This window comes from Phoxinus phoxinus (assembly GCF_949152265.1).
Source record: "Phoxinus phoxinus genome assembly, chromosome: 3".
In the NCBI taxonomy this organism is placed as follows: domain Eukaryota; kingdom Metazoa; phylum Chordata; class Actinopteri; order Cypriniformes; family Leuciscidae; genus Phoxinus; species Phoxinus phoxinus.
In genome coordinates this window covers 38,841,889-38,865,226 of record NC_136878.1, presented here as the reverse complement: position 1 = coordinate 38,865,226, position 23,338 = coordinate 38,841,889, and the positions used below count along the sequence as shown (strand labels likewise).

The 23,338-nt window shown below is 37.6% G+C and overlaps 2 protein-coding genes across 10 annotated transcripts; both read left to right on the top strand.

Moving 5' to 3' along the window:
- The first annotated feature begins 262 nt into the window (after positions 1 to 262).
- Positions 263 to 9,768, top strand: tia1 (TIA1 cytotoxic granule-associated RNA binding protein). Of its 4 annotated transcripts, none has more exons than XM_079607260.1 (13): positions 263 to 573; positions 1,523 to 1,619; positions 1,769 to 1,831; positions 2,618 to 2,716; positions 4,103 to 4,157; positions 4,304 to 4,391; positions 4,940 to 5,015; positions 5,147 to 5,255; positions 5,768 to 5,863; positions 5,965 to 6,049; positions 6,127 to 6,265; positions 6,452 to 6,600; positions 8,258 to 9,768. In XM_079607260.1, exons 1-13 carry the CDS (start codon positions 545 to 547, stop codon positions 8,394 to 8,396), a joined length of 1,224 nt encoding a protein of 407 aa, XP_079463386.1. In that variant the 5' UTR covers positions 263 to 544; the 3' UTR covers positions 8,397 to 9,768. The 4 variants fall into 4 exon arrangements, with proteins under 4 accessions (XP_079463386.1, XP_079463388.1, XP_079463387.1 ...); XM_079607262.1 differs by having other exon boundaries at positions 296 to 573; positions 8,242 to 9,269; XM_079607261.1 differs by lacking the exon at positions 1,769 to 1,831 and having other exon boundaries at positions 298 to 573.
- Positions 9,769 to 10,574: 806 nt separating this feature from the next.
- On the top strand, positions 10,575 to 23,021 carry cUnh2orf42 (chromosome Un C2orf42 homolog). Of its 6 annotated transcripts, none has more exons than XM_079607630.1 (9): positions 10,630 to 10,735; positions 11,856 to 12,881; positions 15,562 to 15,669; positions 18,221 to 18,298; positions 18,510 to 18,614; positions 20,025 to 20,132; positions 20,237 to 20,337; positions 20,419 to 20,587; positions 22,279 to 22,943. In XM_079607630.1, exons 2-9 carry the CDS (start codon positions 11,870 to 11,872, stop codon positions 22,479 to 22,481), a joined length of 1,884 nt encoding a protein of 627 aa, XP_079463756.1. In that variant the 5' UTR covers positions 10,630 to 10,735; positions 11,856 to 11,869; the 3' UTR covers positions 22,482 to 22,943. The 6 variants fall into 6 exon arrangements, with proteins under 6 accessions (XP_079463757.1, XP_079463756.1, XP_079463753.1 ...); XM_079607627.1 differs by having other exon boundaries at positions 18,182 to 18,298; XM_079607629.1 differs by having other exon boundaries at positions 10,716 to 10,795; positions 18,182 to 18,298.
- The last annotated feature ends 317 nt before the right edge of the window (positions 23,022 to 23,338 follow it).

The window sequence follows — 23,338 nt, the reverse complement described above, 5'->3', positions numbered from 1 at the left end:
ATGTTTTCTACTATCTTACCTTCTCCTATATTGTATTCTATGTCCATAATCAGTCACATAGCGCCGCTGGTGTAGTGGTATCATGCAAGATTCCCATTCTTGCGACCCGGGTTCGATTCCCGGGCGGCGCATCAGATTTTTTTTCTCGGTAAATCTAAATATTTCACTGACTTTTCCTAGTCTATTACTGTCATACCATTCTAAACACTGCGCATACTGTAAATACATTTGTATTTAATGTACAGTGCGGTGGTCAGACGCATTTTCAAAGCTTGCTTTTTGTGCGCTTTGTAGTTCCTACGCGCATGCGCTCATGCATTTCCGGTCCGGTTCCTCCGCCATCTTATGTCGCCTTTCCATTGTTCATAACTGGAGTCAGCCGAGGCGGCATTTCACATTTACTCTCATTATAACAGGATTGGCGGAGAACAGAGAGGGTAACAACACTGGAAAGAGCGTGACACAGGCGGAACTCGAGATCATCTCAAATATACACAAGAGGATTTTCTCTCAGGGTTCGTTGTCTTAATTCGATCGGGAAAATATGATGGACGACGAGCAGCCCAAGACCCTGTACGTATATCGGCATTGTACGCCAACACGATAGACCGAAAGCTTCATATCAGATCAAGTCATTCATACCATAGCCTTTTAAAAAACACTTCCCGTTTTGTCATTCCGCTTAAGTAATTTATATTTCATAACAGTCTTGTGTGTGATGCTAAGGGAAATGCAACCACAAAGCAGACGTGTACAATTCTGTGTCCCAAACAAAAGCTCTGATTACTGGAAAAAGAGATTCACTTTAGCGTGTTTTTAGCATTCAAGACTGTTAAGCACAGGGCAGGCGTGTGATTTTCAAAGAATTTCGTCCACCATGTGCTAGTTATTGAGTTAATTTAGATAATTGCAGCAGGCCTGTTGAGGCCACAGCAGGGCCGCTCTCACACACTGCTGTCTGTGTTTGAGTGTGTGAAGTTGCCTTGTAACGTACTTACTGAAAGCTCATTGTCGTTAGGGAATTGCTAGACAAAGAACCCGTCTAGTGTATTTACTGACGTATTTGTAAAGCTTTACTTCTATAAATGCAGAATGCTTATTCAATTGACACATCGCCAGTGTGTACATACGGGATAAAAATGTACAAATTGTGCATATTTTGGTCATATCTGGCTTTTCGTCCCTCGTATCCGACAGCGCAAGAGCTTTTGTTGCTGGTCGCGCGCTGCTTGCGCGCTCGTGCGTGCTTCTGTTTTGTCATCTCTTTGTTTCAAACCTGTATACATGATAAGCAGCTCATTGCTGGATGAGGTTTTTTAAGGTTAAGTAACGGCCCGTGGGTTCTCATGCCTACCTAATTCCTTTGTAATGTAGATTAGTTGGATCACTGTAACTCGGGTGCTTGAAGATGGCAAAGATTGCACTCATGGACCCCCCTGTAATAACTGTATAAAATTATACATTTAAATGCTTCTATTCAACCCGTCACTCATTGTTATGTCCATATCCCTCTTTCTTGCAGGTATGTTGGAAACTTGTCACGGGATGTGACCGAGGCCCTTATTATGCAGCTCTTTGGTCAAATTGGCCCCTGTAAGAGCTGTAAAATGATAGTGGATGTGAGTATATAATTTGCTTATACAGCAAGTTGTGTGCTAATGTCGTCTTTCAGCATTTAGATAAATGCATCTTTTTTTAAATATATATTTAGCATTGATATTTTTTTATTTCTTGCACCAGTAACTTGTTTTTTCTTGTTTTTCATAAGCATCTCGATACTAGTAGAGGCGTGAATCCTCACTTGCCTCATGATTCGGTTATGATTCCAAGGGTAATGATTTAATTATAAAACTATTCTCTATGCATTGCTATGCATCTTTTCCTTCTATTTATTAATAATAATGACTATATTAATAACTATTTATTTAAGTAGATTCAATATAAGAGAATTTTTTTTAATGAACAGCACTTTCTATTTTCCATTTTATACCTATTTAACACAAGTTAAATAGTAAGAAATATAGATTTTGAATTATCAAATTTATAAATCACTGTGGTTTAGTGTTAATTACAAATAAATTGATTATTATTAAAGCTATAAAAAATGATTCAGTTAAGATCAGAGGGTGATTCCATCTTTTATTTTGTTGTTTGATTAACATTAATGACAGATAGCAGCAGGTTTATGAAATTAAGACCTAATGCATGGATCTAAGACTGCTTGCATTCACTTAAGACATAACCGAGTGTTTACGTGAATACTCGCCAAGACAGATATTTTGAAATAATTCTGTGTAGCTCACCATTCAAGCGCAATACTTTGCTAACGATTCGTTCACTTCTGCATTTCAATGCTTTATAAAAATATATTGCACAACTCATATATTTATATATAGCCTACATAGTGCTGTCAGTCAATTTAAAAAAAATTATATCTATATATGCATACACAAACACACACATTTCAAGGTTTCTTGCTGCAGTTGCTTAACCAGTAAAAAAGACAAGGGGATTTTATCTGAAACTTGTTTTCCTTTAAGACAAAATGTGCCATATAAATTGTGAAGGCTTTCCTTAATTAAGTTAATGTAGTCTAATCGCACTAATTTCCCTTCAGACGGCAGGTAACGATCCATACTGCTTTGTGGAGTTCTTCGAGCATAGGCACGCAGCGGCCTCACTCGCAGCCATGAATGGGCGTAAAATAATGGGTAAGGTAAGCTATCGTATCTACAGGGTGAGTTGGGCTGGGATGGGAGGGTGGAACAGTTCAGATCTTCTGCAAACTTTGTGAAGTAGAATGCATGTATACTGGATGTGCAATGTGCACTGAGAGGGAGATTGTGACATTTTTCATGTTGACCAGAGGTTTTTCATGTTTCGGGCCATATAAATCTCATTATCGTTTACTCAGTGTCACTAATCATTATTTTGACAAATCTGCTACAGCATTCATGAAAAGATTCAGCTGTGTGGCCTGACCTTGTTGACCCATGCTTTTGTATGTTCATTGTTAGATGAATCGCTTCCTTGAAATGTGAATTTTATGCTTAAGCACAGGCAGGAAATCCAGTCAAATTGACTTACCGCACCAACCATTACCTCTTTTTTTTAATTATTGTATGCAAGACACATTCTTATAGTCATATCACCTGTATAGCTTTTTAATTTTATGCTTCAAGATGTTTTGTCATACACTACCATTCAAATGTTTGGGGTTGTTAAGACTTTGTTTTTGGCAGAAAACCTCTTATGCTTACCAATTCTGCTTTTGTTAAAAAAACAACTAAAAACAGTGATTTGTTTTCTGTATTTTTTCTGTTTGCTTGGTTTTTATTTTATATATGCAATTCAGTTTTTGCCATGAAAATAGCCACATAAGTGTACAGTACATGGCATTAAATAAAACTATACTGATAACATTTAAAATAGTATTTTTTTTCCGGTTATGCCAAAGCTACAGAAATCATTCCAATATGCAGATTTGATATTTTTATGGTATCCATACATTTTTTCAGTATTCTTTGAATATAAAGTTCCAAAGAAAAATATTTATTTGAATCTTTTGTAAAAGTTTACGTTTTTGGTGTCCCTTTTGATCAATTTAATGCATCCTTAAACCAGTATTGATTCTTCCAAAAAAGTTATTGACTCCAAACTTTTGACCAGTAGTGTGTATTCAATATTATTCTTTCAAATATCTAGAATTTGAATCCACAAGTCTATTTCCAATAGAGTATACATTAGAGGCAGATTAAGCGTCTTATGCCTATTCAGTACAAAATATTTTATCCTCAACAGGTAATGAAGGACCATTTGAGGAGTAATACAAGTTGGTAATTTCACTTGTTTTGTAAGTCCCTTGTTATTTGGACCTTTTTTACTACCAAGATTGTTTTGCCTGTTCAAATAAGTTCTCACTAGGACAGCTAAGTGTGAATTGAGTATCGTCAGGTCTCCCTCCTCTCTGCTGTACATTCAAACATCCATTTTGTTAAGGAGAGTGATTTATTGTCAGATAAGTAGAGAGCAGCGACTTGAACATGTCTTTATCATTTCTAATATTTCTTTCAATCTTTTCCTCCCTATACCTTTCTCCTAGGAGGTAAAGGTGAACTGGGCTACATCACCAAGCAGCCAGAAAAAAGACACAAGCAGTGAGTTGCTTTTCATGTTCCTCAATACCTAATGAAGGCCAGATATCATCTGATTAATAGACGGTCACTAATTTATACCCTCTGAATGTCTGAATTGCTAGAAATGAATTCTTCAATCCAAGTAACTCTTGTCTGGTGCTTTTTAGATCACTTCCATGTCTTTGTTGGAGACCTCAGTCCAGAAATCACCACTGATGATATCAGAGCTGCCTTTGCACCCTTTGGGAGGATATCGTAAGTGACATGATGCATTTTAAATAAAGAAAACCCCCCTTTCTAACCCCAGTGAGTTAAATTAAACTACTTTGAGTCTGTTTAAACAACCTTACACAATACTGGCTTTAGTGTACAATTGTGTAAATGCCTTTGACTGTTTTGCCTTTTTATCTAGAAATATATATTTATATACGGATCATATGTGATCATATACGGATAATGCAAAGACGGTCAACGTCTACATTACCCCACTTTCGGTTTGGTTTTATAACTCCAGTTTTTTTTATTAAATATGTAGATATCTGATTTTTTGCTTCGTTAAATAGTGTAGGATTTAAACTCATGGAAATGGTTTTCTGGCTCTGTTTTCTCTTTGTCTTAACACTTACAATAGTTTTTAGTAACAAGCATTTTTTCGATAGCCAGCAGTGTTTGGTTTTGCACATCATAACATTTATTGACTTTATCCTCAGTGATGTTTAAAAATCATTCAATCAAGTATTTCATTGTCATTTTTTGGAATTTAAATGGTCTCTCTTTTCTCAACTTTTTCTTTTTTTTCTCAGAGATGCACGTGTAGTGAAAGACATGGCGACGGGGAAGTCAAAAGGCTATGGTTTTGTTTCGTTCTTCAACAAATGGGTGAGTCACAATCCCAACATCAGGAAATGCAGGTTTTGAACTAAGCAGAACCAGGGTGTGGAACATCTGCATTTGAATGCAACTCCCGGAAGCTTTTGCAATGCTGATGTTTTTGCACTGGTTGTTTACAGGATGCAGAGAATGCCATTCAGCAGATGGGAGGTCAGTGGTTGGGTGGCAGGCAGATCAGGACTAACTGGGCTACAAGAAAACCCCCAGCACCTAAAGCCACCTATGAAAGTGAGTATTCATATGCATTTGCCAGACATCTCCACTATTGTTCATCAGGAGAAAACTAGCTGCCATCATGAAACCCCTAACTAACTCATGCTAAAAAGTTAGTTAGTTCTGCCAAACAGAAATTCTGTCTTTTACTTTAACCTGTATGAGCATCTAGAGTGCTTTTTTTTTCATTATGGTGGCTTGGGCCATTGAGCTCCCCGAATGAGGCGAACAGCATTAAAGTGGTCCGCAGGACTTTGTGTTATATTAGATGTTTTCACACAAAGCTTTTGTTTAATCCAACTCGTCCACAAAGCCAAAGCTCATTCAGTTGTATTATGGCATGTCAAAACATGTCACTCTGTTTTTAACGTTAATGATGGGACTTGCAAGAACGTGTTTGTCATTGCGCAGTGGCTTGATACAAGGGTATAATAGATGGACCATATCTTTGTTTTTAAGGGTGTATGAACTTGAAAAGTACAGAGACCTGTAAAGGTTAATCGGCATTTCTTTAATCAAATTCACAGCAAACACCAAGCACTTGTCGTTCGATGAGGTAGTGAACCAGTCCAGCCCCAGCAACTGCACAGTTTATTGTGGTGGAGTCACTACGGGCCTTACAGGTGAGGGTTTGTTGGACTTGTCTGTGTAACCCTTTTGAATGCAAGCTAATTTTAACAGAAAGTCATTTTTGTGATGTGCTCCTCTTCTCTTTTTGCTGTAGAACAACTCATGAGACAGACCTTTTCCCCCTTTGGGCAAATAATGGAAATAAGAGTGTTCCCAGACAAAGGCTACTCGTTCGTGAGGTATGTTTATTTCAAGTGAAACATGGTGGTGACGCTCCTAACAGCAGAGGCTGATGTAACAATCTTCATCTCTGTAGGTTCAACTCTCATGAAAGTGCAGCTCATGCGATAGTGTCTGTTAATGGCACATCCCTAGAAGGTCATCTAGTGAAATGTTACTGGGGTAAAGAGACTACGGACATGGTGACCCCCATGCAGCAGGTGCAGGTACCCCAGGTGAGCAGTAGTATGTTCTCATCCCCTGATTTATTCAAGAAAATGTAGAAATGTTACAGCAAAATATTAAAAGTGGTAGTGGAATTCATGCTTGTGAAGTAATGTTGCCAACATAATGAGAATAAACATATGTAGGCCTAAATGATGGGCATGTGATTTATGTTCTGTATTTTTCTGATCTTAAAGCAGAACAAAGTTGGTTTCGCCGCACAGCCATACGGCCAGTGGGGACAGTGGTACGGCAACGCACAACAAATCAGTCAGTATGTCCCTAATGGCTGGCAGGTACCTACTTACGGCGTGTACGGACAGGCTTGGAATCAACAGGGCTTCAAGTAAGTCTACAGATCTTCATACCTCCATTTGCAGTGAAGAAGATTGCATTTGAGCCATTTCTTGATTCTGTAATCCTATTCTAGTATTTTTCCCAAATAAATTGTAAAAAGCGTGAATAAAAAAGAATAAGATTTACTAGCTTTTTAAGTATGAGATCTAAACGAAGTACATTATAAGCAGTGTGCTTGGGTTACCTGGTAAGTGTCTATACTCTGGACATCTTATTTTCTCAAATAGACCAGGTAATACTAATTTTACACACAGGGAATATGACCGTGACCAACTGGAAATAGCGCAGCATAGTTTGAAATCAAGGATTTTAATTTTGTCGGACATGCGTGTCCGCTGATGACTGGACAAATAGAATGAGAGTTTTATCGCTGAAGCCTTTCAATTACTAATAATACTATTTCATATACATTTTGTTTACTTGCTTCTAACATTTGTCAAATGATTTTAAACAGCTGTTAAACAAGATAATAAAATAATGAAATCGAGGTACAGGAGCTTTTTGCTTAAGTGCTGGCGCTGTCAATAAACTCCCGCTTCTGACACTTGGTGGCCAATGCTGATTTAAAAAAACGGCATGTATTGGTCGACCACAAGATGTATATTTTTTTCCATAGTTGTTCAGCTCAAATATTAAGTTTTAATTGCTAAAAATTGCTCTGTGTGCTATATCTACAATTTTGCTGTTTTCTACATGTGAATCTGAAATCAGTGTTACCACACAGTAATCAGTGTGCAAAAAGTAAAGTATATTAAATTGAAGGGTTTGCGCCTAAGCTCCACCAAATAAATTACCTTCGATTTTGAGGCTGGCGTTATGGGAACCCAGTGATTCATACACACCCACATAAATCCACAAGTCTTCGGCCTTGGGTCCGACTGACTTATTCGGAGAGGACTATGCCATTTTTAACTCAAAGTACTATAAATGAATAAAATCAACAATAACTGCAACTTTTCCATTTTGCTTTTTTTGGGGTTTGTTGTTTTGAAGGGTTTACGCCTAAGCTCCACCAAATTAAGTGTAAAATGTGTGAAAAGACTGTTGCTAAACCCTCCCCCCCCCAACTCCTTACGGTATGTAGATTTAAGGTTTATGACCGCTAGTTTTGATTGCTTAAAATGTTAGTTCACCCCAAAATCTGTCTTCTTTCAGCCAAACACAATCGGAGTTAAATAAAAAAATATCCTCTTCCAAACTTTATAATGAGAGTGAATGGTACCTTCGATTTTGAGGCCGGCGTTATGGAAACCCAGGGATTTATAGTTTATAAAGTTATAAATATGGATATTTTTCTTTCAAAAATACATTTAGCTTCAGAATGCCTTTATTAAAATGTAAATTGGAATAATGTAAAATGGATAATTTAATATCAATACTCCCATTTTAATAAAGTCTGAAGACATGCAGCATTGTCAATTACAGCACAAATGATCTTGGATGTTGCGTTGGAAAACGGAGGGGCTTCGAGTCAAAAAGGTTGAACCAATTGTAGTCTACAGCAGGGCTTTTAAACTCCCAAATATGATCAATATGAGGGGCCACCAGTCTAAAATGAAACATTTTCTGGTATAAAAATCCAATATATCCAATATATATAATTGCTCTCTTCTCTTCCACCAACTATCAGCTACTTTGTCTTGTAGTCACTTACAGGCTGGCGCTGGGTGGACTGGTGTGAGTGCCGTGAGTAACGGAGGCGTGGTGGAGCCTGCGCAGGGAGTCAATGGAGCTGTGCTAGCCAACCAGTCCAGCATGGGCACTGCAGGATACCACACACACTGATGAGGCGATGAACATCTCTAGCACTCTACTGCGGCCGCAGCAGGGATCTACACAACACCCCCACCCCATTCTCAAACACCTATCAAGATGGCTGGCCTGGGGAGGGGGTGTGCCATTTTTTCCCCCCCTGATCCTCTCCACCCTCCACTTGTAATTTTCCTTGAGTTTGAGACTTTGAGGCAGATCTTGCTCATCATTGCGGGGTCTCGAGTTGCCCTATACTGGGATTAAACCACACACCCTGATACACAAGCATATTCAGACACATTAACACACACCCACATAAATCCACAAGTCTTCGGCCTGGTGTCCGACTGACTTATTCGGAGAGGACTATGCCATTTTTAACTCAAAGTACTATAAATGAATAAAATCAACAATAACTGCAACTTTTCCATTTTGCTTTTTTTGGGGTTTGTTTAGAGCGATTTCAGCTGCTGATTTTGTAATATATGAAGCTTTGCCTTTTTTTTTTTTTTTGGACTTGCCATTTTAAAAGCAGAATTGTTTTGTTGAGAGGAGCGACGACACCAACGAATCGTGTGAAATGTCAACTTTTTTTTTGTTTGTTTATAAAATGAATAAAATGGATGTCAACTGTTGTATTTTTTTAATTAGACATTCAATTTCTCAAACTAAACCAATCGCAGGGATGACTGCCACATTTTTTTCCTTGAAGGCAGATGAATATTGCACAATATTAATACGTTTTCACAAGAATTTGATGTTACACAAATTTTAGGTATTTTAAATTGTTTTGCATTCCACTTTTTTTGAGGGCTTACAAGTACAGTATACCATTCTGTATGTAAATAACCAAACTGTGTTTAACTGTTGGGACGCTATATAAAGATAATTCAGATGTTGATTATGGATGCTTGCTTGCTTGCTTTTTTTGTAGGTAGGTGGGAGGGAGGATAGGTGGGTGGGGAATGGGCTTTGGCTTCATTGCAACTAATCGGCATTAGCGGCGCTGTTAAATGCTGGTCCATATGGTTTAAGGATTCTTCCAGAAAAGTCTTGGAGAAGTTGCTGACTCCTGGTGCAACGGACATTTTGTTAGATTTGCGATTAATTCTGTATATAAAATCGAAACATTGAATTTTTTTTTTTAATGAAGTATTTAGTATCAAGACGAGAAACCTGAATGGATCAGAATTTTGCACTGTTGCCCATTGGAGTTTTAATACACGAGACCAATTGTGTTGCCTTATTTGAGTTGATTTCATTTGAAGAAACTGATGATCATTAAACATAGGCAGTGCCTACGAATAAATCGAGACCTTGTGTTTTGAGGATTTTTTTAAAAATAATGTTCATCTTACAATTATGTATTCTTGCTTTGTCCCATTAAAATGCAGATGCAAACAAACATTTTTGCCTGCCCTGTTGTCTTTGAGCTGGATTGTCTTACACTACCTTGTGCAGACTTACACTAGGGTTACTAGTTTAGGCAAAACTATTGTTAGTGGAAATTAGTTTTAATTTGCTTAAATATTGATATAAATCATTACCACACAATAAATAAAATGGCACAATTTGTATGTGTTTAGATTATAGTTTTAAAAATTTAGTAATGTAAGATATGCTGGTAACACTTTACAATATAGGTCATTAGTTAACTACATTAGTTAGCATGAACGAATAATGAAATACACTTATACAGCATTTTTTTTAAAAATCTTTGTTAATGTCAATTCAACATTTACTAATACTTTATTAAAATTGCGTTAACATTAGTTAATGCACTGTGAACATGTCATGAACAAACAATGAACAGTTCATTGTATTTTTATTAAGTAACGTTAACAAAGCTTAATAAATACAATGTATTGCTCATTGTTAGTTCATGTTAGTTAATACATTAACTATGTGTTAGCTAGAAGTGTTACCGATATGTATTTAATATGGAATATCTAGGTTGAAGGTAAAAGAAAATATGTTCATGATTGTATCTGAAGTAGCAAAAATAGAGGGATTTTAAAAAGTTTCATAATAATATTCTTTAAAAGTAAAAAAACCCCATCATATAAGCGCTAGTATAATTATTTTACATAATTACTTTTATCTTAAAATGCAGAAAAAAACAACGAGTCAGCGAAACTAAAAGATAATTGTATTTCCAAAATGTTAATGAGTTAAGAGTTGCCACCGTGGTTGCCACTGGCTTCAGTTCCCAGTATGCATTTGATTGGTCACCCTATGGCCAATCGGAAAGCTCGTTACAGCCGCAGCAGAGCGTCTGTATGTAAGGAGGAATGGCGACGGTTGCTGAATCTCTGAAGTGAAATCCTCCGTGGGATCTGACCACTGAGCGCCTGGAAAGCGCCCCTGTAGAGGTTGGCCCTTCTCCCATCATCACTTACTTCATTGCATTCATTCACTGTCATACATCTAAGGTTAAACTCGATGTCAGTTCAATGCTTTGTTAATATATACTGTACTACTGTATTGCAGGAACATGTCATTGACATTTTCATGCGATTTGTGCAAATACTTTGTGATAGAATTTGAAGAAACATTTTTGTTTCAATTTTTTATTTTTTTATTTTTTTATTTACATTTGATTATATGAAGTGTGTACTAAAACTACTAAAATAATTGTTTTACTAAGACCTACCTGATGAGTGTTATGGTCGATAATGTAATCAGTTTTAATCATTTTAATTTATCCTCATTCAGGCTTAATGAGTTATATTGTCTTAGATTGGCCAAATACAGTACCATGGTACGGTACCACAGTACCACCGTGGGAATGCAGTATGTTTTTTTAATGTGCCATGCCAACAATGTTTTTTGAACATGTAGCCTGAAATGGTATTCTTTGAAGTAGCATGAAAATACCATGGTATTTTAATGTTAGCCATTCAGTGTCATGCCCACTTGATACTATCACTGTACCAGGAGCATTTTTAGCCTTTCATCAGTATTGTTTCACAGACACACCCCCCCCCCCCCCCACAAAAAAACCCCACAAAAAAAACATAAATTGTTATGTGAATTGTCTTTACTTATAGAGTCATTAACAAGTTGCATGCTAATGAAGTGCTGCTTCATTTGCTGACAAATTATAGAAGACACTTGGACTTGTTTCCAACAATAGATTGGAGGTAAACATTAACCTTATTCAGCGCTCTTTTTGTTTACTGTCTTATAAAGTATCCTGTTACTTTTAGTGGTGAGAAACCACTTCAAACGATTTAGTGTTGTGTGTGAATTAAAACTGAATCACAGACCTTTTTGCAAACATTTACATTGAATATGGTAATCTAATCTCCTCTATCAGACAAGGATTTATAAGTAATATTTTACTGGGACAGCGATTTATTTCACTGGGGTTTGTGCTCCTGTAAAAAGGGTCTAATGATTCCATTGCACTATTCTATTCTATTTTGCTTAGCCCCCCACCCCCTAGTTCATGAAAAATAAAATTGTTCTCTGTATCACTCTCGGTTTCAGTGTGTGTGATAACAATGGATGGTCCTCAGGTAAATTCTGCAGTACCGCTGGCGACACAAACAGTGGTTTCTCCAGTCACTCAAACCTCAAGTAACTTAACCGGGAAACTTCGGGACAAGCGGAAGACTCCTGCGTTCTTGTCCAACTTGGGCAAGGCTACCTTAAGAGGCATCCGCAAGTGCCCTCAGTGTGGTATTTACAACGGCACTCGCGGTCTCAGCTGCAAGAACAAGGCCTGTGGAACAATCTTCAGGGATGGGGACCATGAGACGGGACGTTTGAAAAAAGGGGTGTCTGAAGTGGTTCGAGTTGTGACGGACAGCGAAGGCGGTAGAGCTGGAGGGCCGCAGATATTCTCTGTGCGTCAACGGGGACGTGGTTCAGAACAGCGAGGCTTTGTTGAGTTAGTCCTCACGGATACAGCTATTACTACCGCAGATGGAACCTTGCTGACCCGTGTCAACCTCGGTCGCTGTTACATGCCCTCTTGCCAGCAGAACGAAAGCGAGTCGACAGTTGAAGGAACCAATCAGCAAACATCCAAAAGTCCCTGTACCCATGTGAAGCAAGCAATGGAGTGTCAGACCCAAGCAACACCTCTGCCACTCAAGAGCTCTGTGCTGGAGGCCCTGGTGGCCACTTCCCAGGCCAAGGAAGAGTTGTGGAGGCTGGCTACAGAGACACCGGGACCCTTAGTGCAGAGGGTCTCCAAAGGTACCCTAATAGTGAAGTGCCAACCAGGTGAAGCCCACCCTCTGGGACTGCTGCATTTGACGGTAGGCTTATCTAGTGTTAAAGAGAAGACTGAGGGTAATGCTCCCTTTCGCTGTGCATGCTACGCACCCAATGCCAAGGGGGATTTGGGGGCAAGAAGTGGGGGTCACCCTAATGTCAAAGAACGAGAAAATTCCCATGAGCACAGTTTACCTGAACATTGCCTGCACTTCTATGCCTGCGTTTGTGCCTTCACGAGTGATGAGAAGCTTGCCACTGAGTTTTCAGCTTTCCTCAACTACAACATGAATGGTAAGTCAACCATTTAGCTCAGGGGTCTCCAATCCTGCAATCCTTTCTGCAAGAGTTTAGCTTCAACCTGCTCCTACACACTTGCCTGAAAGTTTCTAGTAATTCTTAGGGTAAATTTACACAACAACAATGTACTAAAAACGTAACTGTTTTTTGTGTACAGATGACAACGTTGTCAAACCGTATAAACTGAACACAGAATGCGCATGCGTGTGACGTCACTGTGTTCACAAATTAGCATTTTTGTAAATGGTAACAATTTCAAAAACTTGCACTTTGAAACCCATTTTCAAAAGTTTGCATTTTCTGGCCCTCGAAACGCAGTAGTCTTGTAAATGAACGGCCAAAACACATCAAATGTTTTCTGTTTATAGTTGGAAGCAGTGTCGTGTAAACGGCCTCTAAGACTTTGGGTGCATCTCAGCTTCCTAGTACTCAAGCCACTGATCAGGGAGTCGGCCATTTCAAGAGCTGTTTTAATCTCAATATCCTTAATGCTCTGGAACTTTCACTCCCCAAAAAATCCCACAATGCACTTACTGGAAAATACACCACATTTTCTGAAGTACAAGCTTGCAACTAATTGCACAAGCCACCTCAGTTTGGGGTCTGATCTCCCTATGCTTGACCCCCCCCCTGAAGGACATCAAAATAAGATATAGGGTGGGTCCTAGAAAGTAGCCTTGTAACAAATGCATGTAATTGTTATTGTAAATTTAAAGATAGATTTCTATAGCTCTGACTGGTTTTAAATTGTAATTTTGGCCTCCCCTGAAATGAGGCATAACATTGATATTACCTGAGCAGTTGAGTTAAAGTCAATTTTTAATCCCTTAAAAATCATCTTTGATCACCAAAATTACATAAATTAAAATAGCTTAAATGTAACTACACCCTTGCTTCATTTAGTACATAGTTCTATGAATATGCAAATTAGCCCCTCCTCCACTCACTCACACCAGCTCAGAGATACACTCGTTGACAATCACACGTTGACATGATTGGTTACAAGGTAGTTTGTGACGTCAGAAACACCAGCGATTTTTGAGACTGTCTTTGGTTTACTGTAGTTTTAAGGATAAAATACTCAGCAATAGTGTTGACTTGAATTTGCACATGGTTTGTCTTAAAGCATATTAAAAACACCACATAGACATAAACAACATTAAAAACTTGATTTTCACCACAGGGGGACTTTAAATATGCTAGAATACCCCACTCTTAATGCTTTTTAACTGAATATATACGAAACAAACTGTTTGCTGAAATATTAACATTAACAACAACAACAACAAAATAAGAACGCTCGGTTTATGCATCAATCAGATGCACATGACAATTGCATTAGTTTCTATAAGCACATGTTATTTCAGAAACCTCATTGGTCCAATACATTTTTATTAAGTAAAATAAAGTTATGTATATCATTAAGAACTAACATGATCTAACTATTGACAAGAGTATATTCATAAAAAACGAACTATGGTGGACAAATATGTGAGAATTTATTAATTACGTCATGGTACCTGAATTAGAATGTAATGCATGTTACATGTGCAAATGGCAATGTATACATATTTTGTTGTAAAGCGTTATACAACATCTCTGACCCCCTGAAATTCCCCGATGTCACCTGAAATAGAGCCATCAGTGTCCCAATGTGTATTGAGCCAGGCAATAACCTAATTTTTGTACAAAATATACTGATTCACGACCTAGGAAGCTGATTGACACGCACCCCTCGATTCCGGTGTGTTTGAGCAGGATTTGAGCTCAACTCTGCTGGATGGATGGTGGCCCTCCAGGAGCAGTATTGAATACCCCTGATTTAGGTTGTCTGCATCTCCATCCACATAAGCTCTATTCTGAAAAACATAGTGCAGTGGTTCTTAATTCTGGTCCTGGCGACCCACCACTCCTGCACATGTCTCTCTTATCTCTAACACACCTAATCATTAGATATCAATAGTGATGTGACGTTCGGCTTCGAAGCTTGTATATATATAAAAAATACTAAACATCTCACAGTGAAGCGCTGTACTGGGAACCCCTTGTGCAGGTTGTCAGAGTCAATTGACTTTGATGAGAATAAATCATAACACGAATATTTACATGTGTAGTTTTGTGCATGTTCAATTTATATTAATCCCCAGTTCACAAGCACCCCCCCCCCCCCCCCCCCCTATAAATTGTATTCCCAGACTCATTTACTCACACAGTTTCATGACATGTGAAAGACATTTATTTATGACATTTACATACTTTTTTGTAGCACAAACTGATTTTTTTTTCAAAAAAAAAATCAAAAAATGGCTGGGTCGTCTGGGACGTAAAGGCAGCTTTTTGACCACAAGATGTCATTAATGTGCACTGTTTCAAAGCTTTGAGTAATGAACCATTTTACGATACATTTGAGTGGAAAGCCTTGGTGTTTCACAAAGCTTTGTTTTACTCAAATATATAGTAGACGAATAATTGGTCAGACTTTACATTTTAAAATACTTTTTATTGATACTACTTGGTACTGAATGAAGCATATTAATATATAAAACAATTCTATTCAATAATCCTATTCCTGCAAGCATTTGTGTGTAGTTAGGTTTAGTACAGGTCTATTTATGGTGCCTGGAGTGTTTTTCTATGCAGATGACTGTCATCTGTTATTATTGTGTATGTCTAGGACTGCAGGACAGGGCAGATGCCACAGCATTTGGTATATCTCCGCAGCATATTGAGCTCTCCATCTCTCATCGTTCCAAGAGACTCAAATTTATGGAGTCGTCTATAGGTAAGTTTCTCTGACCAGCCATCCACAGATTGTCTTGGGCCCATCGTTGCCAACTAATTTCAGTGGAAAGTAGCTAAAGTCTGCTTGAAAATGATTAAATGTCATTGAATGATTAGACGATGAGGCTAATTAGCTAAAGGATTAGTTAACTTCAGAAGATATTCATGTCTTTCTTTCTTCAGTCGAAAAGTCATTTTTCAGTCATTTTTCTTGCCGCTAGGGGTCGCTAACCTCTTACAATAACAAAGGCGTAGGTTGATGACACATAAGCATTAAGCGGAATTATGTATTTTGTCGTCAAGCTGATGGATCTAATAATGTTTATGGATGAGTGAATACATTGATTTTTTTTAACATGACTGTGGTATGAAGTAGGGCGCAATTGCTAATAAGAGACGGATAGAAGGGCCACACTTGAGTCCCGCGGATATAAAGGAATAAGGACATTTAATTTCTACCGAACTACCCACAAGTGCTGAATTACTACTCACTCAGGTCAGTTTATTAGATGAATTAAACGTGTGAGGAAACGCAGCGCTGTTTCACTTGGTCTACACTATCACACTAAACAGCAGTTTTTGAGTGTGGTGAAAGTTATAATGTCATTCTGTGTTAGTTTGTTGGCAATATGAGACCAGCAGTAGGCTAGATCAACATTAGAATAACATGCATATCACATTCTTACATTTCATCATGTTGAACTATATAACATTGATTCGTTTTTTGTACATTTGCTCACCTGTCTAATAAAGTAACTTACATGTAAGATCTCTGTCAAGTCGAAGTTTGTTACGGACGTGGAGCTCGCGGCATCTCGAAAACGCCACGCTGATATTGATCCTCGTTTTAGTTCTCCTTTTGTCACAAAGTCTGCTTGCCATGGTCCATAATGTTTGAATGAAACAACAACAACAGTGTGAGCGTGCCGCTAGAAGTAACGCTGTTGTCCACGTCCGTCGCCATGGTTACTATGGCAGTACGAGCGGAAACCAGGGATAACGGGGATATTACGTCATTGACATTATTTAAAATAGGAATTTCTCTGAAGTGCAAAATCTTTGGGAACTTTTTGGATATTGTAAGTACACAACTGCAGGAAATATATAATTTTATATTTTATTAGAAAATTCTTATATATTGTAAAATTTCAGGATTTTCTCCATATAGTGGATTTCAACGGTTATCAATGGGTTGAAGGTCCAAGATGCAGTTTCAGTGCAGCTTCAAAGGGCTCTACACGATCCCAGCCGAGGAATAAGGGTCTTAGGAGGAAGTACCGACCTAGTGTTTACAAAGCGAACATGCAAAGACTAAATCAAACACCCTTTACAAAATAAATTAATGAATTAAAGGTAAAACAACGATGTTGGAGTAAATTTGTTATATATATATATATATATATATATCTTTTTTTTTTTTTCTTTAAATGGCCGATCGTTTCACTAGATAAGACCCTTATTCCTCGGCTGGGATCGTGTAGAGCCCTTTGAAGCTGCATTGAAACTGCAATTTGGACCTACAACCTGTTGGTTCCCGTTGAAGTCCATTATATGGAAAAAAATCCTGAAATGTTTTCCTCAAAAACCTTAATTTCTTTTCGACTGAATGTAAGATATGAACATCTTGGATGACATGGGGGTGAGTAAATTCAGGAAATTTTAATTCTGAAGTGAACTACTCCTTTAATGCCGTGATTGCATTGTATTTTCATTCTGCCTAGTGTTAACCCTTTACATCCATTTACTTCTCTCCTACTCTCTGTTCTCACACACTATTTTAATACAGACGAATTACAAATAAAGCTGTTCTCATTTGCATATTTTTCTGTTTCTGACAATGAATTGAGTATGAAATTCTAAAATCCTTATTTATTTTGATCTGATAAAATCCACCACAGACATAAGTTAAAGACAATGGCTGTGCTGTGATTTTGGTTATATTTACGTATAAAATTATCACTCATGGAGAAGGTTAGAAATTACAAAATGTCTTTATTTTTCTCGCACACAGTGCATGACCACCATCCGAGTAACAAACCACAAGAAGGATATTCTGTTTTCAGTCAGTGATGATTAAGCCAAATATTTTCAATGGAAAATAGCTATGGGTTGTCCAAAAAGTCGCTAGTTATGTTGCTAGGTGCTTTTTTTTTTTTTCTTTAAAAAGGGGGTGTTCAACCGGAATGGAAAAATGTGACATACTTGCAGCAACTACATACAGTACATTTACATAAAATGTACCAGAATGTTTGATAAACAGACACATAAGGAAGCAGGGAATTTTGTGAATGATGGATATTTGAATGTTGAGGAAATCTTCGCTTTCTGTTGATTCAAATTCTGTGTGGGGCTCAAAACGAATCTTTCCTAGAGCCTCTTCTTTTCCACCCACTGAAATCTGTTGTTGATGTCTAAATGCTGCGGTTATGTTCTGTGGTTACTGACCACCTCCTCTGTAATCTGCATTCCTCTTTTATTCTTTGGCTTTCTGGACCTGTCACTGTTTCACACAGCTTCCTCTGTGTCCTCTGCTTCTCCTCTGGCTGTCAAAGACACTTCTGCTCCCACCCTAAACCAGCGCAAGCCCACTCACAGAAAACACTCCAGTTCTACTGGAATTAAGAACCCAGGTGCTCCAAATATTTCCTCTTACACAATTTAGCTTTTCTTTATTTCTGTTTCTTATCTAGCACTCTGGCTGTCATTGTTCTTTAGCACTGTTACAGATGTTGAGAGATTTAATCACATTTAAGTTTGAAAATATAAATGACGTACACATGGCTTTCATTATCATAATTAGTCGTTTTTGATGTGTGTAATGTCGTCGGGTGAATTAAACAGGAAGCAGCCAGCCGGTGGATGAGACGCACGTGTCATTGGGTTTCCAGCAGTGGTTAGCCAGTGTTACAGAGAGGATCCATCAGACGATGCACTTCCAGTTTGATGGTAAGAAAACATTAGGGCGAGTCTCACAATGCCTATTAAAAACCTGTTATGTCTGGGTCATATTTCACTTCAAGATCGAAAAAAATAAGATAATTTGCTTTTTCTCACATTTTTATTAATCATTTCGTAGAGTAGAGTAAAAGGTGCATTTCCATCTTGCTCCAACCAAAGTGATTTAAACACCCGTGACGTCGTAAGAACTTTTTTTCAAATTGGCTTAAACTGTCTTTATATACCAATACATAATAAAAATGTAAGTACTTTGAAAAAGAGAGTATAAAAATTGAGTGACTATAGTGTATTTAATCTTCAAAAAACACAGCTCATTAATTCCATTCGGGACGAAACAAGTGATTGGCTTGCGCGACTGTCACTCTCCGTCGCCATGACTACCGCGCTATTATTGGCTCTGCCCACGTGCGCGCACTCGCGCACCCGTTTCTAGGTGGGAGTGAATGGAATTAATGAGCTGTGTTTATTGAAGATTAAATACACTAGAGTCACTCAGTTTTTTATACTCTCTATTTCAGAGTACTTGCATTTTAATTATGTATTGGTATATAAAGACAGTTTAAACAAATTTGAATAAAAGTTTTTTTTAGACAATTCTGACCTACCCTACCTTTAAGCACAATAATCACATTATTTTCTCATAATCATCCTGCAGTGATTTTTTTATTTATTTATTTTTTTTAATGAAAAGGGCAGAACAACAAATACTACGATTTATATATATATTTTAATAAGTCATACAAGAATATACTTTTTAAAAACTGAAATTAGTGTAAAAATAGAATAATTAAAAAATAAATAAAAGTACAATAAATCTAAATGGTCTAAATAATGTCAATATATTGTATTCTTTCATATGTATATATATATATATATATACACACACACTCACCGGCCACATTATTAGGTGCACTGTTCAATTGCTCGTTTTCACAAATATCTAATTATCCAATCACATGGCAGCAAATCAATGTATTTAGGCATGTAGACATGGTCAAACCGATCTGCTGAAGTTTCAACTGAGCATCAAAATGGGGAAGAAAGGTGATTAAGTGATTTAAGAGACGGGCTGGTTTGAGTATTTCAGATCTACTGGGATACAACAATCTCTAGGGTTTACAGAGATTAGTCCAAAAAAGAGAAAATATACAATGAGTGGCAGTTCTGTGGGCAGTTCTTTGCCACAGAATTAAGGCAGTTCTGAATGCAAAATAGGGTCCAACCCAGTACTAACAAGGTGTACCTTATAAGGGTATGGGCTTTTCTTTTTGGATAAATTATGACCAGACATGGTCTTGACAGGAGTGTTTCCCAGTTTTCAAGTATTTCTACCTTTTGTATCAGGTTTTCAGATTAGAATGTTGAGTTAACATTGAAGTTGAAGTTTGATGTGAACAGGCAAGCCAGAGCCGTTGGTGTTCCACATCCCTCAGTCTTTCTTCAATGCCCTACAGCAGCGTTTATCATTGGGCTCAAAAAAGAGAAGACTCCCCAACTACACCACCAGTAAGTATAATACGTGTAGACATTGATCATGTGCTAACAAACTAATTCTGGTTTTAAATCTAGTTATACCTTGTTTGAATATTCTGTCATTTCTGTGTTTTTAGCATTTGTGCGTGATGACGCTTTGCCTCTGGGCTCTTTCTCTAAATACACCTGGCACATTACCAACCTGATGCACGTGAAACGAATCTTTGATACACCAGAGGTGTGTAGCCGTTTTCAGATCCTCACTAATGGCCATAGCATCTGTGGGCAGTCTCTAAATGAGGGCACTCTGTTTGAACAGTTACCTCTGGAACTCACTCAGAGTTTTGTGAAGAACAGTGACGGCTCCTATTCGCTGTACCGCTGCCGGGAGACCCCTCCTGATCCTGGATCAGACACCAGCCACCATTCACGCACCAATAAGCCTCTGGCCATCAGGCCACTGGAGCTACGCACTTTCCTCAGAGTGGGTAAGTGGATGCTCAATTAGGGGCTGTTTACATGACACCGTTTTCAACTAAAAACTGAAAACGTTTTATGCATTTTGGCCGTTCATTTACGGTACACAACAGTGCCGTTTTGGGGGCCTGAAAACACACATTTTGAAAAATGGGTTTCAAAGTGCATGTTTTTGAAAACTATACCATTATCGTCTCCGTGTAAACTACAAAAATGCAAATTTGTGGAAACACTGATGTCATGCGCCTGCGTATTACGGGTTCAGTCTATAGGCATGTATTGTTTCTTTACAAAGTGACATCGCCAACTACTGGCCTGGCAGCATAATACAGCTTTTTTTTTTTCGTTTTCATAGATTCATGTGAATGGGGAACGTTTTGACAATGTTGTCATCTGTATGTGAAAAAAACGCAAAAGAAAAACTTTTCCGTTTTTAGTACATTGTCATGTAAACATACCCTTTGTAGAGAATCGGATTTAGGTATTCTTGGATTGTGCCAAATCACATTTCCCTTTCGGTTCACATTCCCAATGGACCCCAAAGTGATTCCATTGGCTAAAATAACTTTCTATTTGATTCCTGAATAAACATTCTACAATTTAGCTTGTTGTTGACATGAAAATACTATATATGCCTTATTAATTATATATCACATGACCAAAGCCAAACCATGGTCAAACCATGGTAATTTTACATTTTCAAACATTTCTTCATAATTCATAGGTTAGCAAGATTTTTGCTCTACGTGTTACCAATTTTCTCTTAAAATATGAGATTGATTTTCAGTTCTCAAAGCGGAAATATTTTAGGTGCCACAACATAAAAATTCTACATTATATTCAATACAGTATCCAGATATATTATCACACCACTTTCTGGAATACTTGATTCTTTTGAAGCCCATTTCAGCTTTGGTGAATCATAATTATGACATGAGTTGAAACTATGACAAGTCAAAACGATAAGATAATATTTATAACTAATAATAACTACGATGTCAGATTCATAATGATTTTGTATCTCATAATTTAATCTCGGTCATAATTGTTTCGTCTCTTTTTACTTTTTGTCTAAATTTTGACAATTTTGACTGACTTAAGGTGCGAGTACACGGTGCGAGTTCGGACACTCGGGAGGTCGTGAGATACTGCACACGTTACGAGTCAGTTAAACTGATAATCGCGTCAAAGCAGCTGGTACACGCACGAATGTCCTCCTGCACAAACTTTATCCCGAGCCGGAGGTAATCACGTGAGCTTTCGCACTAAACACAGAGACCGGAGCTTTCAATGTGGCAGGCAATAGCTTCAGATAGAAAAATGACAGAAATGTGGGTACAAATAATTTGTTGAAAAGCAGATAACAATAGCCATTCCGTTCAACATAACTTGAGTGAGGTGAGAGAGTGTGTGACCGTGTATGCGCACGCTGTGTATATATATATATATATATATATATATATATATACACCGGGTTCAACACTAAGTAGTTCTACTGTTGTTGTATTGCTTGCTGTGTATTTAATGACTATCACTCAACTGTACGGTATCCAAAAGTAGGGTGTTTTGAAAGTGCCAACATCACACCAATTTTGAAATTGGTCGTTATTTGGTACGGGACCAGGGTGGGCCCTAGGGATAGTTTTCACTCTAAGTATTCTGCTTTACTGTATAACTAAAACGCTGTGGTATCGTCTCTCAGGGACCTGTGCTGCTGAGCAGACGGAGCCAGTGCCCTTTGTGATCGAATGGATTCCAGACATCCTTCCGCACTCACAGGTGGGAGAACTGAGGATCAAGTTTGAGTATGGCCATCAGCTGGGTAGTAAACCGGAGCTCTGCAAGAGCTCTGCTGGGACAGAGAGGACTGAACAAACAGTAGCAGATGCCATCCCACAACAGTGAAGAACCACTGTAGAAGACTAAAGACCCTCGGTCATGAAATTCTCAACTTATAAGGTGCTTCTCAGAAAAATGTTCATTGTCAGAAACTGTTGAAAGGTTGCATTATAGCACCCGGCATACAGATGTAAATTATTTATATACGTGTACAACTAAAATAATCTTGTAAACATGTTTTGTGCCATACAATATTACCGGTAAGTCATGTTCAAGATTTCCACATTCCTTAATAATGGTATTTTAGCACAACCTTTTTATAATCACACTCTTCATACTGTAGAAATCGTGTGGTTTAGATGGACTGTACTATTGAAAAGTGAAAAGTTCTTGTTTTCAGAAATCATGTAGATTTGATACTTTTTAGTATTTATATGAAAATGATAGAGAAACTGAATTATTGAGACAATGCTGTATTCAGCCTGATGAACTAAATCAATGTAAATATATTAAAAGCCTTATACTGTTAAAGGTTTTTCTGGTAATACATTGGCATTAACAAAAAAAAATGTAGACACTTGATAATGTTCATGCATTATGTTTTTTGTTAATTGTCCAGATACTTAAGATACACTTAAGACTAATATCGGATCACACAGAATGACTATTATACACATTTGTCTTAAAAAATATTTAAAGACTTATTACAGTACTGGTACAGTCACAGTGATTTCCAACATCTGACCTATATGAATATTTATGCCTGGGAATCTGTTTACTCTCTAAACGTATTAGTTTGATTTATTTACAGTTGTAATCAAAATTATTCAACCCCCATTGCAAATCAGGTTCATTGGCTAAATTTACAGACTTTCAGCTGTTTGCAATGAACAAATCAAACAAAAGTAATTAAAATAGCTCAA